General features: G+C 46.3%; 1 protein-coding gene across 2 annotated transcripts in view; it reads left to right on the plus strand.

Moving 5' to 3' along the window:
* Positions 1-15,892, plus strand: part of LOC116986294 (14-3-3 protein beta/alpha-like) — a 29,853-nt gene extending 13,961 nt beyond the window's left edge. For both annotated transcript variants that reach the window (XM_033041682.1, XM_033041681.1), the window contains exons 2-6: positions 2,050-2,351; positions 7,174-7,297; positions 8,562-8,725; positions 10,420-10,515; positions 13,936-15,892. In XM_033041682.1, the coding sequence (XP_032897573.1) occupies positions 2,058-2,351; positions 7,174-7,297; positions 8,562-8,725; positions 10,420-10,515; positions 13,936-13,992 (735 nt within the window). In that variant the 5' untranslated portion in view covers positions 2,050-2,057 and the 3' untranslated portion in view covers positions 13,993-15,892. The remainder of the gene's footprint in view (positions 1-2,049; positions 2,352-7,173; positions 7,298-8,561; positions 8,726-10,419; positions 10,516-13,935) is intronic.
* The last annotated feature ends 385 nt before the right edge of the window (positions 15,893-16,277 follow it).

Below are 16,277 nucleotides of genomic sequence, written 5' to 3' on the forward strand. Positions count from 1 at the left end.
TCAGACTGATGGGGGGTGGGGAAAGAAAGAAGGAAAAGAGGAGGAGGAGGAGCCCGAGGGCGGGCGGATGGGAGGGTGGGAGGAGACAGCTAGAGGGTTAAGGAAGGGGAGGAGACAGCACGGGCTAGCCAAATTGGGAGAATTCAATGTTAATGCCATAAGGACGCAAGGTCCCCAGACGGAATATGAGGTGCTGTTCCTCCAATTTCCGCTGTTGCTCACTCTGGCAATGGAGGAGACCCAGGACAGAGAGGTCGGATTGGGAATGGGAGGGGGAGTTGAAGTGCTGAGCCACCGGGAGGTCAGGTAGGTTATTGCGGACTGAGCGGAGGTGTTCGGCGAAACGATCGCCCAACCTACGCTTGGCCTCACCGATGTAAATCAGCTGACATCTAGAGCAGCGGATGCAGTAGATGAGGTTGGAGGAGATACAGGTGAACCTTTGTCGCACCTGGAACGACTGCTTGGGACCTTGAATGGAGTCGAGGGGGGAGGTGAAGGGACAGGTGTTGCATTTCTTGCGGTTGCAACGGAAAGTGCCCGGGGAGGGGGTGGTGCGGGAGGGAAGGGAAGAATTGACGAGGGAGTTGCGGAGGGAGCGGTCTTTGCGGAAGGCAGACATGGGGGGAGATGGGAAGATGTGGCGAGTGGTGGGGTCACGTTGGAGGTGGCGGAAATATACCTTTATGCGGCGGGAGTGTCCCGGGAAGCCACGCGGGCCCGATTCACCCGCCGAACAACCGGGGCAATGACGACCAAAGACTGGAACATGCCCCGGTGGGCCCGACTCGCCCCACAGACCTTCCAGGGGACTGAGGAGAAGCCGGGAGGCGAGGCATGTATGGGCAGAAGGAGACTCAGTGGTGGCTGCGATGTGAGCCTCGGCGGCAACGTGAGGGGTGGGGGGGGGTGATATTGGGGACCTTGTGTGGGAGACTACTGTGAAGAACAATGTGGACCTCGCGTGGGGGGGATCGCTGTGAGGGACGGTGGGAGAACAAAGGGGAACCCGGTGTGGGTTGGGCTGGGGACTCTAGTTTAGAATCCACTGCCCAGGGGATAAGTCTGTGTTTGTTTGTTCATTTGTCCCGGTGAAGGCACTGTGCACATGGCAGCCAGCCATCACTTGCTTGTCTTTTTGCTTTCACTTTTTTAATCTCAGGTTTTTGTGTACCTTGTGTGTTGTGACTGTCGGCAAACCAATTTCCCTCCAAGGACGAATAAAGTTTTATCGTATTACATCTTTCTTGGTGGGCATAACACATTTCTATCATACATATGTGTAGAACAGTACAACACAGAAAGCATGTTGACTAAAGTGCCTGTTTTAACCCCATCTGCCTGCACTTGATCCATATCCTCCCCCCATTTCCTGCCTGTTCATGATCTATCTAAATACTTCTTAAACATTGCTTTCTTATCAGCTTCCACCACCTCTTGCATCATATTCCAGGCATCTACCACTGAGGAAAGAAATATCTTTCAAATCTCCTTTAAACTCTCCCCCAGCACCTTAAAGCAGTGCCCTCTACTATTTGACATTTTCATCCCTGTGAAAAAATCATCTACATTGTTTATGCCACTCATAATTAAAGAGAAATCCAGTATCATCAGTGATCCACACAACCATGGCCACACTCTCATTTTACTTCTACCATTGGAAAGAAGGCACAGGAGTTTGAAAACTGACTACCAGGTTCAAGAATAGCTTTGTTTCAACATCCATCAGGCTCTTGAACACGGCACAACACTAACCTCAACTGTGAGCTATGGACTGCCTTTGGTTGCCCTAAGGACTATAGATTTTTTGCACGTACTGGAGTTATTTTTGTTTATTATCTGTATTGTTTACAGGCCTGTTGCGCTGGTGCAAGTAATAATTTAATTGCTCCATTGTCAGTACATATGACATTTAAACACTTGAACCTTGTATGGTTTCTTCCTGCACATTCTCCAGATTGGCTTTATCATGGTTGTAATGTGAAAATGGAAACTAAGGACAGCACATTTCTGTGATAATTATGGGGATAATTTGTTGTGTTTGTACAGCATTAAAAATGGAGAAAGCTGAGCTGGTTGAGAAAGCAAAGTTCGCCGAGCAGATGGAGCGCTATGACGATATGGCGGCCGCCATGAAAGCCGTTGCGGAAAAAGGCGAAGAGCTCTCAAACGAGGAGCGGAACCTGCTCTCCGTCGCCTACAAGAATGTGGTCGGCACCCGCCGCTCCTCCTGGCGTGTCATCTCCAGCATCGAGCAGAAAGACGACAATAGCGATAAGAAGCTGCAGATGGTAAAATCTTACCGAGAGAGGATTGAGAAGGAGCTTCAGGATATCTGCAATGATGTTCTGGTATGTGATTGATCGTTATTTGTACAGGCTACTATATTTTTATTTTTCTCTTCTGTAAATGCCCCACTCAAGGCCAAATTACAATTCTAGGAGCAGAATTAGGCCATTTGTCCCTACAAGTCCACTCCACCATTCTATCATGGCTGATCTATCTTTCCCTCTCAACCCATTCTCCTCATAACCCATGACACCCTTACTAATCAAGAATCTGTCAATCTCTGCCTTAAAAAATGCCTATTGACGGCCTCCGCAGCCGTCTGTGGCTATGAATTCCACAGATTCACCACCCTCTGATTAAAGAAATTCCTCCTCATCTACTTTCTAAAGGTAAATTCTTTTATTCTGAGCCCATGGCCTCTGTTTCTTGACTGAAGAGTGATAACCAGAGGGATTCCACAGAAGAGTTTTGCTTTGATGCCAATTTATTGATTTGAAATTAACTGCCCTGTGATGCTAATGGATGCAGTCAATCGTCATTAAAACACAGAAGAAAGTAAATTTCTAAAATATATCTCAGGATTTTAAAATGTGCTTTTCATCCACAATAGCTTTTCATATTCTATTGCAGATAGTGCAGACAATTTGTGCACAGCAAGTTTCCACAAACACCACTGGTAGTTTTATTGGCGTCGATTGGGAAACACAGGGTCCCAGGAAGCCAAGAGCTCTTCTCCCCTTTGAATTAATGCAGTGGAGTTTTTCTTTTGAGAATGTGGTAGGGATCACAGCTTAGCTCTTTGTCTGGTTGCTGGCCCCTCCTTCACTAAAGCACTGCTCTGACAGGCTGGATATAGGCATTGATCATCCAGAATGGATCTACAGCCCACAGCTTTACTGGTGCAGAGGCAAGTATGCAGCCAGCATGCCTTAGCTGTCATGCTAATTGGGAGAGACTTCTGCATACTTTCTGGCTCCTGTTATTCATGGTGCAGCAGAAGATTTTAGTTTAGTTTAGATATACAATGCAGAAACGGGCCCTTTGGCCCACCGCGTCTGCACCGACCAGCAATCCCTGTGTACTGGCACTATCCTACACACTAGGGACAATTTACAACCAAAGCCAATTAATCTACAAACGTGTACATCTTTGGAGTGTGGGAGGGAAGTGTGGGAGCACCTGGAGAAAATCCATGCAGTCGTGGGGAAAATGTACAAACTCCGTACAAACAGCACCCATAGCCAGGATTGAATCCAGGTCTGTGCTTTAAGGTAGCGACTCTACCACTGTGCCACCGTGCCTCCTCTATATAATAGATATAATAGCACTTTGAGGCAGCGCTCTGTGTTTCAGTCCAAAATAACTTGGTCATAGGGTAATACAGTGTGGAGACAGGCCCTTCGGCACAACTCCCCCACACCGGCCAACAATGTCCCATCTATCCTAGTCCCACTTGCCTGCGCTTGGTCCATAACCCTCCAAACCTGTCCTATCCATGAACCTGCCCAACTGTTTCATAAACGATGGGATAATCTCAGCCTCAACTGCCTCCTCTGGCAGCTTCTTCCATACACCCACCACCCTTTCTGTGAAAAAGTTACCCCTCGGGTTCCTATTAAATGTTTTCCCCTTCACCTTGAACCTATGTCCTCTGGTCCTCGATTCCCCTACTCTGGGTAAAAGATTCTGTGCAATTTACCCGATCTATTCATCTCATGATTTTGTACACCTCTATAAGATCTCCCCTCATTCTCCTGTGCTCAATGGAATAGAGACTCAGCCTACTCAACCTCTCCCTATAGCTCACACCCTCTAGTCCTGGCAACATCCTTGTAAATCTTTTCTGAACCCTTTCAAGCGTGACAATACCTTTCCTATAACATGGTGCCCAGAACTGAACACAATATTCTAAATGCGGTCTCATCAATGTCTTCTACAATTGCAACATGACCTCCCATTGAACCATTGCTCTGAAGTGAAAATGTCAGCACAGGACCCATCCACTCACAGGAATGCTACTTTTTTACACCCAACTGCATTCCTTCCGTAGGAGTGGCTAGTAAGATTTATTGTTGTAAACTTAAATAATTTAACTGCAAGTGTAGTCAGCTACATATAATTATTGAACTACCGAGATTCTAAATCATTCCAATGATTTGGAATTCTATAATTGCAAATCATTAAAGTTAATATTGCTGGTATAATTCATTCAGTAGGCCCCTCTCGGTCATAACTGACCATGGGTGACGCATCCTGGTCGGATGCAAGCCTGGGCGATGTCATATGGAGGACAGGCTGTTGGCCATGGAGCACGTCCCCCCTCTCCACGTTGCCGATCGATCCAAAGGAACAGCAGGGCCGTTACAGTTTGGCACCAGCGCCGTCGCAGGAGCTGCCAGAGCGAGGTTGTCGACAACGACCAACTGCCTTAGGGGCTCCGACTCTGGATTTTCTTGAGGTTTACTTCTGGAGCCTTTTCCACGACTGGATATGGCCACAAGGCAGTGGAGGTTTTAAATCAGAGTTTTCCCTCTCCTAGATGGACTGCCTTCTCAGGCTGACGAGCCCCATCTGCCAGAGACTCGTGGGGGCGGGAGCATCTACCTACCCGTGCAGGTCTATAACACCTGCCCACAGCCCAAATAATTCATTAATGTTTAAAAAAACACAGTAGTGAAAGGATTGACTAAATGGATTGCTTGGCTGAGGATGAATACGGTGCAAAAATAATAAATTGCATCATAGAATATAGAAAGCTACATGTGCATGGTAAATGTAAAAATTGTCCCTAGTGGGTATTGGATAATGTTAATGTGCGGGAATTGCTGATCAGCGCGAACCCGGTGGGCCAAAGGGCCTGTTTTCGCGCTGTATCTCTAAACTAAACTGAAGTGTTTTATTGTGATATGTCCCAGATAGAACAATTCAATTCTTACTTGCTGCAGCACAACAGAATATGTAAACATAGTACACTATAAACAATATGTGCAAGATAGTTTAAGATGGTTCAAAGGTCTCCAATGAGATTGAAGGGAGGTCAGGACCACACATTAGCCGGTGAGAGGATGGTTCGGTTGCCCGATAACAGCTGGGGAAATAACTGCCCATAAATTTGGAGGAATGAGCTTTGCCTCTTGACTGATGGGAGAGTGGAGAAGAGTGTCTGGGGTGCAACTTGTCCTTGATTATGCTGGTGGCCTTGCCGAGGCCACGTGAAGTGTAGATGGAGTCAATGGCAGGGAGGTTGGTTTGCATGATGGTCTGAGCTACATCCACAATTCCCTGCTGTTCTTAGCAGTCTTGATTGGAGCTGTTCCCAAATCATGCTGTGATACATTTCAATAAAATTAAGATTAATATTACAGCATATAATCCTCCAACATTTTCGCCACCTCCAACAAGATCCCACTACTGACCACATCTTCCCATCTCCACCCCTTTCTGCTTTCCGCAGAGACCATTCCCTCCGAAATTCCATGGTCAACTCGTCCCTTCCCACCCAAACCACCCCCTCCAGATACTTTCCCCTGCAACCGCAGGAGATGCAACGCCTGTCCCTTTACCTCCCCCCTTGACTCCACCCAAGGACTCAAACAATCTTTCCAGGTGAGGCAGAGGTTCACTTGCACCTCCTCCAACCTCATCTACTGTATCTGCTGTTCCAGGTGTCAACTTCTCTACATCGGCGAGACCAGCGCAGACTCGGTGATCGTTTCACTGAACAGTCGCTCAGTCCGTCTTAACTTACCTGATCTCCCGGTGGCTCAGCCTCTCAACTCTCCCTCCCATTCCTAATCTGACCTTTCTGCACAAATTGGAGGAACAGCACCTCATATTTTGCTTTTGTAGTTTACACCCCAGCAGCATGAACATTGACTTCTCTAACCTCATATACCCCTTGCTTTCTCTCTCCATCCCCTCCCCCTTCCCAGTTTTCCCACTAGTCTTATTGTCTCCAACTACATTCTATCTTTGTCCGGCCCCTCCCCTGACATGAGTCTGAAGAAGAGTCTCGACCCAAAACGTCGTCCATTCCTTCTCTCCAGAGATGCTGCCTCGCCCGCTGAGTTACTCCAGCATTTTGTGTCTACCTTCAATAAAATGCTTTCTGTGTCACATCTGTAGAAACTGGTGCGGGTTGTTGGGAACATGCCAAACTTCCTGAGCCTTCTAAGGAAACAGGCATTTGCGTGCTTTCTTGACTATTATTTCGTTGTGACTGGTGATGTTTATTCCTAAGAAGCTTGTTATCATCTCTACGTCATCCCTATTCCTCCATTCCCAGCATTGCATATTGTGAATTATCTCCTGTAGAATTGCCTCTGCAATTCTTGCAACAGGGTAATAGCAAGACGATTAATCAATCATTTAATTTTTTTTCTCTTGAGGGTTGTATGAAACTTTTTATCATCACTCTGAGCTGTGATGCTTAGTACTCCAATTATAGTGTAACCATACCAGTGCATTACGTTGGGTGCAGGGATTTGGGGCCATACTCTTCCACTTGTCCCAAGCTGAACCAATAATTTAATGAAATAAAACAATCGAGCCACTGCCTTACAGCGCCAGGCGCCCATGTTTGATCCTGTCTGAGTAGCATTTGCATGTTCTCCCTGCGAACACATGGTTTCCTCTGGATGCTCCTGTTTCCTCCCACATTCCAAAGATGTGATCGTTTTTGAGTTATTTGTCTTCTGTAAATTGCCCTTAATATGAAGTGGGATAACATGAAACTAGTGTGAGCGGGTATTTGGTGGTCAATATGGACTCGGTGGGCCGAAGGGCATGTTTCCATCCTGTATCCTGTATTCCTGTATAAACTAGAGATCAAATTGTTGAATTATTGCACAGTATCCAAGGTCTCTTCTCTATGTTTTACTTCAGGGCCTTCTGGATGATTATCTTATCAAAAAAGCATCCACTTCTGAGAGCGAGGTCTTCTACCTGAAAATGAAGGGAGATTACTACAGATACCTATCCGAAGTTGCAAGCGAGGACAAGAAGAAGAGTATGTTTGAAAAATTTAGAACTTAATTGAGATTTGTTATGTTCTTTCATACAGGAATCCTCCAGTTTGGGCAAGCTGCTGTTTTGGATCCTTTATCTGTATATCCATCTTTCCATCTCCCACCAACGGGTCTGTAACATATTAGAAGATTACAAACCATTGCAAAAACATGAACATGAAAGATTCCTGATTTCTCTAGGGACCAAAAGAGCAGCTTGTTAAACAAATTAAAAACATGTTTGTATTTTTGGATGTGATCTTTGTTGATGGTGTTTTCAAAGGTTTATCTGGTTCTATTTTATTGCCTGCACAAGTAGGTCGTTTCTCTCTCCCCCCCCCCCCCCCCCCCCCCCCCCTAGATTATGGGTATTAAGTTGGACAAACTTGGATTGTTTTCTCTACAAAGTTGGAGGTTGATGGGAGACCGGATTGATATATAAAGTTATGAGTGGTGTAGATGGGCAGAACTTTTTTCCCCAAGGTGAAAATGTCAAAGAGCATAGGTTTAAGGTGAGAGGGGAAATTTTAAAGGAGACTAGACCAATTGCAGATCCATTGGGTCCCCTCCTCCAACGCAAGAATCCACCACTCACCCGTTTCCCCAACGCAATTCCCAATATATGTGGGAATACGACGGGAAGAAGTTTATCGCCACAATGGGAAAAATGTGATTAGGATGTGTGAAATTGGGAAGGCTGTGGCCTAACATTTGGAAGAAGATAGGAAAACCAGATTGACACAGCGACACATCGTGGGCACAAACACAAACAATAGGAAGACTTTTAATATTATAGGGATGTGTGGATCCAGATTTTTGGTATGCAGAGGGTGGTGGGTGCCTGGAACGTAATGCCGTACAGGAACGGCAGAGGAGATTAGTTTAACTTGGCCTTGTGTTCGACACGGACTCTGAGCTTAAGGGCTTGTTCCTGTGATGGAGTAACTCAGCAGATCAAGCAGTATCCCTGGAGAACATGGATGGGTGACGTTTTGGATCGGGACCTACTTCAGACTGAGTGTCAGGGGGAAGGTGGGGGGGAATCTGAAGAAAGGTCCCGGCCCAAAACGTCACCCATCCCTTATCTCCAGTGATGCTGCCCGACCCGCTAAGTGATTCCAGCAGTTTTGCGTATTAACCAGCATCTGCAGTTCTTTGTTTCTATATGCCATTAGTTGTTTGTAAACTGAATGGAATATTGTGGCACCACCTGATTTGTGTGCACAACCATCTACCATTACTAAGAGTAGCATTTTTCTTTTGAAGGTACGGTGGATAAGTCTCAAAATGCCTACAAAGAAGCATTTGAAATCAGTGAAGCTCACATGCAGCCAACACATCCCATCCGCCTGGGCCTTGCCCTCAACTTCTCCGTGTTCTATTACGAGATCCTGAACTCTCCTGATAAGGCGTGTCAACTGGCAAAAACGGTGAGTGGCAAAAATTGATTGGCGCTGTAGTCGGATCCATTCATTACTGCCAATGTTTGTGTCACCACACCCTGCAGCTTGAATCTCCTCCCCTCACCTCCACTAGATACATTTGTTTCTTCCTCCATCACAAAGAATAATGCAAGTCTTAAAGATAGACACAAAGTGCTGCAGTAATGCAGCAAGTCAGGCAGCATCTCTGGACAAAATGGATAGGTGACGTTTCGGGTCGGGACCTTTCATCAGACTGATTGTAATCCTTGGGACCCTTCTTCAGACTTTACCTGAATCATATAAAATAGCACCGGAAACCTGGCGATTCTCGTGTACTGCTTCAATATGATCTACCATTCCCATGTCCGAGCACTAAGTGTGATTGTGTTTATGTATAGTAAGATAGTTACTGAACCCTGTAAGCAAAATGAATTTCACAACCTCATTGTTCCCCGGCCCCGCATGGCCCGATTTTATCTTCTCCCCAAAATCCACATACCTGACTGTCCTGGCAGACCCATTGTTTCTGCTTGTTCATGTCCCACCGAACCTATTTCCACATACCTCGATTCCGTCCTATTTCCCCCCCCCCCCCCCCCCCCCCCCCCGGGTCATATCCCTCCCCATCTATGTCCAAGACACCTCACACATTCTTCGTCTCCTTCATGACTTCCGTTTTCCAGGCCCCCATCCCCTCATCTTCACCATGGATGTCCAGTCACTCTACACCTCCACCCCCCACCACGAGGGTCTTAAAGCCCTCCGTTTGTTTCTCGACTGCAGAACCAACCAATCCCCGTCTACTAATTATCTCCTCCGCCTAACAGAGCTGGTCCTTACCCTCATCAACCTTTCCTTTGACTCCTCCCATTTCCTCCAAATCCAATGCATGGGCCCCAGCTATATCTGCCTCTTTGTAGGGTGTGTTGAAGAATCCTTGTTCGAGGTGTACCGTGGCCCTTTCCCCGAACTCTACCTCTGCTACATTGGCGACTGCATTGATGCTACCTCCTGCACCCATGCAGAACTCACTGACTTCATCCATTTCACCACTAATTGCCATCGGCACTCAAATTCACCTGGACCATTTCCGACATCTCCCTACCGTTTCTAGACCTAATCTAGAATTGTCCCTGTTTTCTTGCCAGGTTTCAGCCACTGTGCCTCAACACAATGCTGCTGAGGCTGGTTATAATTAATCAGCTTGTTCACTGACTACAGTCACATTTTTCTTATGAGCTTAATGTGGACACGGGAAGCGGGGCCCCGCTTCCCCTTTCAGTGTGATCCCACTTTCTTATCCACTCCCTACACACCAGGGGGCAGTTTTACAGAGGCCAAATAACCTACAAGCCCGCATGTCTTGGGGATGTGGAAGTTAACCAGAGCATCTGGAGGAACCCCACAGTCGCAGGGAGAATGGGCGAACTCCACAGACAGCACTCGAGGTCAGGATTGAACTCTGGTCTCTGGCGCTGTAAGAGAGCAGCTCTACCTGCTGCGCCAGTGTCCATCTTTGCTCATATCCGTGAATGTGGTGTTATTGGTTTGCCAGCAGTTTTCTACTGATTCAGTTCAAAAGCAGGCTCTGTGGAAAGCTTCACTGTAACATTTGTTGATAATGTTGGGTGGGGGGGGGGGGGGGGGGCACAACATCTGTTGGTTGATGGATGACCGATCATCATTCTCTTGTGTTGTAGGCATTCGAACAAGCAATTGCAGAACTGGACACATTGAATGATGAGTCATACAAAGACAGCACCTTGATTATGCAGTTACTACGAGACAACCTAACTGTATGTATTGTATAAATTCCTAGTACTTAAATCCTTTCCCCCCGCTAACCCTTGCATGTATTCTATGCATATTTCAACTCTGATGTAAGGCAGCGTTGACTGTCGACTCCGACTGCAGTAGCCAATTAAAAGTAAAATTCTGAATGTTGGAGGGAAACTAGCACTGTAATAATGTGTAATAAACACTGAAAATACTCGCAGATGACTGTGGAGAGTAACGTTTCATGTCGATGGCCTGTTTATTTTCAGCATTTTCTGATTTTATTTCAGATTTTTAGCTTCTGTGGGGTTTGCTTTTCCAATTAACATTTTGGATTAGAATCATAATTTTAGTTTTATTTGACCTTAGAAATAGGCCCTGCAGCCCACCAGGTCCATGCCAGCCATCGATCACCCGTTCACAGTAGTTCTATGTTGCCCCACTTTCTCATCCACTCCCTACACACTAGGGGGCAATTTGCAGAGGCTAGTTAGCCTACAAACATGCATGTCTTTGGGATGTGGAGGAAACTAGAGCATCCGGAGGAAAACCACAGGGAGAACGTGCAAACTCCACACCAACAGCACCCAAGGTCAGGATGGAACCTGGGTCACTGGAACTGTGAGGAAGCTGCCCTGCCAGCTGCACCGCTGTGCACCCTAAATGGGACAAAAGTGGCATTTTGGTGCTCCTTGTCTTTGTGGACTGTGAATGTCTATGCTAATCCCATTTACCTGCATTAGGCCTGTAAACATTTATATTTCATTTAAGTACCTGCCCAAGTGCCTTTAAAATATTGTCATGTTAACTTTTCATCAGAATGCAAAACATTAAGAAGTGAGAGATTTTGAGCCGGTGGAGAAAGTGTCTGGGAAAGAACAGAAGGCCTGTTGCCTAGACCAGTGGTTCTCAAATGGGGGTACGCGTACCCCTGGGGGTACGTGAAGGCACTCCAGGGGGTACGTGAGATTTTAAAATATAGGCCTACATATATGTAGGCCTATATTTTTGCGCTGGTTAGGGGGTACTTGGCTGAAAAAACATTTCACAGGGGGTACATCACTGAAAAAAGGTTGAGAACCACTGGTCTAGACTGAACCAAATAGCGGGAACAGATGGGAGAACTGGGGTAGCACAGTGGCACAGTGGTTGATTTGCTGCCTTGCAGTGTCAGAGCTCCTGACTGTGTGCTGTGTGGATTTTCTCCGGGTACTCCGGCTTCCACACATCCAATGATGTACAGATTTGTAGGTTAATTGGCTTCTGTAAAATTGTAAATTGTTCCTCGTGATTGGAATAGTGCAAGTGCACGAGGTGATCGCTGGTCAGTGCGAATTCAGTGTGCAGAAGGGCCTGTTTTTACACTGTATCTCTAAAGTCTAAAGCAGATGTGGAATGTGAAGGCAGTGGGTCAGGTATGTGACAAGTAAAACAAAAGGGGTTATGAAGAACTAAATGGCCACAGTACAATCATTGTGTGTGACAGAGATTATCATGCAAAACTGTTGGATATGTGTTTTCAACATATTCTTTTACATTCTTTCCTCCCATGTAATTACAGTACTTTGCTATGGCTCTAACATGGCGATAATTTGTTTATCATTATTCTGCTCTTAATTACTGCGCTGCTATTTTGTGCTGTCCACACAATGGAATCGGTGATCGATGATGCAACGGTGAACATGAATTGGTGGGGGGGTGTGGAAATAGAACACAAAACAATACAGCACAGGGACAGGCTCTTCGGCCCACAATGTCTATGCCAAATGAGGTTGACCTGAAATAGTTTAATGCCCTAAATATTGCTTGGAAGATGCAATATGATAGAGCGCTGTGGCATTGGATCAATGATTCTGAGTGCCTAAGGATGGAAGCACTGGTTTTAAAGGTTTAACTGTGGTGGTTGATGGACCAGGTTGACGCCATGACAAAGTTGTACGTGTTGGGTTATGTTCACTGGCAACAAGGCAAAGACAGGGGCCACAGTTTAAGAATAAGGAGTAAGCCATTTAGAACGGAGACGAGGAAACACTTTTTCTCACAGAGAGTGGTGAGTCTGTGGAATTCTCTGCCTCAGAGGGCGGTGGAGGCAGGTTCTCTGAATGCTTTCAAGAGAGAGCTAGATAGGGCTCTTAAAAATAGCGGAGTCAAGGGATATGGGGAGAAGGCAGGAACGGGGTACTGATTGGGGATGATCAGCCATGATCATATTGAATGGCGGTGCTGACTCGAAGGGCCAAATGGCCTACTCCTGCACTTATTGTCTATTGACAGTTGTCAGACACCGTGGCGGCATGGTGGCACAGCGCTAGAGTTGCTGCCTTACAGCGCCAGAGACACGGGTTTGCTTCTGACTACGGGTGCTGTCTGTGTGGAGTTTGTACGTTCTCCCCGAGACTCATGTGGGTTTTCTCTGGGTGTTCCGGTTTCCTCCCACACTCCAAAGACGTTCAGGTTTGTAGGTTAATTGGCTTGGTAAAATTGTAAATTGTTCTTAGTGTGTGTAGGATAGTGTTAGTGTATGGGTGGGCTGGTCGGCGCGAACTCGGCGGGCCAAAAGGCATGTTTCCACGCTATATCTCGAAACTAAATTAAAAGAAGAGCTGCTCAAAGGCTGAATTCAGGTATCCGAGCAACAACAAAGTGAAATGGAAGGATATAGATCAGGGATGGTGGTGGAGGTAGATACGATAGTGGTGTTTGGAAGCACAAGGATTTGCAGGGAGTGGAGGGGTATGAATCATTTGCAGGCAGATGAGATTAGTATAGCTTGACATTATGTTCAGCATTGATATTTAGGGCCAAAGGGCCTATTCCTGTTCTATGTTCTTTGGATCGTGTGCAGGCAGTGGGGTGAGTTTCATTTGGCATCATAGTTGGCACAGACATCATTGGTCGAAGGGTCTGGTACTCGGGTGTTTAATAATCTGTCAATCATTTGAGAGGCTTAAAAGCCAGGTAGCTGCTTGGTTGTGAGGTATGCTATTACAATGATAAGTTCGCCATGGTAAACCTGTGGTGGAGGAGGATGTGTGGTGAAGGGTGTTCTTGCTCCCACATTAAAACAATGGCCTTTTGCTTATTTGCTGAAATAACCCTGTCAGCACTGAATGGATGTAGTTTCCTTGCTCGTGCTGGAAATGGGAAATTTCTGTTTATGTCTGAACATTCCTTGAAAAGACACAAAACGCTGGAGTAACTCAGCGGGTCAGGCAGCCTCTGTGAAGAACAGGTGACATTTCAGGTCGGGACCTCAGACTGGGAAGTTTGAAGAAGGGTTCCCACCCAAAATATTGCCCATCCATGTTCTCCAGAGATGATGCTTGACCTGCTGAATTACTCCAACACTTTGTATCTTTTCTCCTTGGTAAATCAACATCTGCACTCCTCGTTTGTGAATATTGTTTGACTCTAACATGTTCCCTGTTTCCTTCCCGCAGTTGTGGACCTCGGACAACCAGGGAGAAGAGGTGGAGCAGGCCGAGGGGGAGAACTAAGCCTGCAAGCTTCCTTCATTTATTCACTTTCACCTCCTGTCTGCCAAACTGCCCCTCTTGGTTCTCACTGACTTATTTTAGGTATTGCACCCCATCCCCTTGGGATCAACTCTGGGTTCACCTACACAGATCACCTGTTTCCTGATGCACCCACAAACTTGGGGTGGGGGGGGGGGGGGTGGGGGGGAGAGTCTAAGCTATCCTGCTTCTTGCAGTTCTTTGGGTAGGTGGTTGTTATCAAAATTTCTTTCGGATGGTAAAATTGGCCTGTTGACGGTGAGGGTGGAGTAGAGGGAGCAGTTGGTGCTTGGAGCACTGCTTGGTGAGAGACTTGTTGCTTGTTAAATAAATCTACCCTCTAGAGGTAGGTTCAGTTTTCTGCATTTTCCTACTTGGCGACATCCCTCCCAAACTGGCCGTTCCTCATTTGTTTCCTCCATGTACAATCGCGTTGCCCTCTCACCCTCCCTGCTCTTGAGGAGCAGTGCTGCAAACTACCATCCCTGTGTTGGTGGCTTCACAGCTCCCGTGGCGCTGGGAACGGGGTGCAGAGGGGGTCTTTTCTCTAATTATGGGAGTAAGATGGTTGAATAATTAATTGCTGGTGAGCTTTTGCTGTCAGGCAGGCCACTGGGACCACTTTATTATGCAAAGGCCTGAATGTCGATCACCCCAGTGATCTCAATGGATCACCATCCCTTTCCCTTCCCGCTCTTCTACACAAACCCTTGTGAGGGCACACTTCCAAATCTGACTCTGTTCACGATTCTACATCAGGTGTGCTTGGTGCTCAGTTTCCTGTTCCCTCTGATCTCCTTGCGCTCACTTTCCCCACCACCACACTGCTGAGTGTGTATCAAATCACTCCTCACCATCATCCCCTCCCATCCATTCGCGCTCTCCTAATTGTAATGTCTACTCACCTGTGGTAATAACTGGTAGCTGCAGCAACAACCTGCAACCTTTTCTAATCACTGTGCAGATATATTTCTGGTATTTCAATACTAAAATAGAAATCTCTCTAACATGAATTACATCAGCCTAGACCTTAGCTTGAGACACCTTGGACCTACATTTCCCCAGACGTGGTTTTGGGGGGGGGGGGGTGGGGGGAAGGGCTTTGTATGATGCCTTTTAATTTATCATTTCCTACATCTTTATGAGTAATGCCATTTATTAAAAACTTTAAGTTGTACCCAAGAGCAGGCGTTACCTCCACCAGACTAGCCTCCCCTCTTTGCTCCTCTCGGCACCAAGTGCAGACTCTGGGATTTTCTGTCAGCATTCATTGTTCGGGCTTGCTTCTCGGCACTCCACACTAGAGCCGGAGTGTCAGCTTAGAGGTTTTGTAATTCTGTTAACCTGCACACTCACCTGCATTGTTGGAGAAAGGGCTGAAATGGAGAGGGGAGGGGACCATACTGGGTGAGAATGTACAAAATATCAGTGTCGCAGAAAGCATTTCTGATTTTTTTTTTGTTTTCCTCTGATCACATTCCACAGACGTGCACCCCTCATCTGTTGGTCATTTTTGTCTGTTTGTCCACTGGAACATGTACCGTGCACTATGTTTAAAAAAAACAATTGAAATTACTTTTACCTGACTTTTGGTGACCTCTAGTAGTGAACGTGGAGCGGCCTCTTGTCTTGCATCTGTGTATCCCATGGCTGCCTCTCTGCTTTGTTTTTACTTTACTGACCAGTATTCTGCCTTCATTCACTTCCGTGACTGTTGCAGCACGCATGATTGTGGAACCGTAGAGCAAACATATTAAATTTGTTTTTTTTTTGATGTACGATTAGCTTTGTGTAAGTTTCTTTTTCCATAATTGGACTGCAAGGAAAGTCAATCCAGAACGTGCAAGACGGTTCAAAGTGAAATAAAAGTTTTATTGAGAAATTTGTGTGTTTCTTGTCTCTGGGTATCTGGTGGTATCTGCCCTCTGTGATGGAGAATTGTATAACTTACAGTATTCCTTTGAATGTGTAGAGAAACTTGTTAAAATGTTCCATGGATGAAGGACTTGAGATATATACATAAGCTTGGATTGTGGAAACGAGGAATGCTAGTTTACAAAAACGTTACAAATGCTAGTTTGCAAAATAGACAAAGTGCTGGAGTAACTCAGCAGATCAGGCAGCATCTCTGGAGAACGCAGATGGGTGATGTTTCGGGTCGGGGCCCTTCTTGAGACTGGTTGTAGGGTTTGTGGAGGGAGAAAGCTGGAACATGACAAAGCTGGGATTCCTTCGCTCCATAGATGCTGCTGCACCCGCTGAGTTTC

This window comes from Amblyraja radiata, chromosome 23 (assembly GCF_010909765.2).
Source record: "Amblyraja radiata isolate CabotCenter1 chromosome 23, sAmbRad1.1.pri, whole genome shotgun sequence".
Taxonomy (NCBI): domain Eukaryota; kingdom Metazoa; phylum Chordata; class Chondrichthyes; order Rajiformes; family Rajidae; genus Amblyraja; species Amblyraja radiata.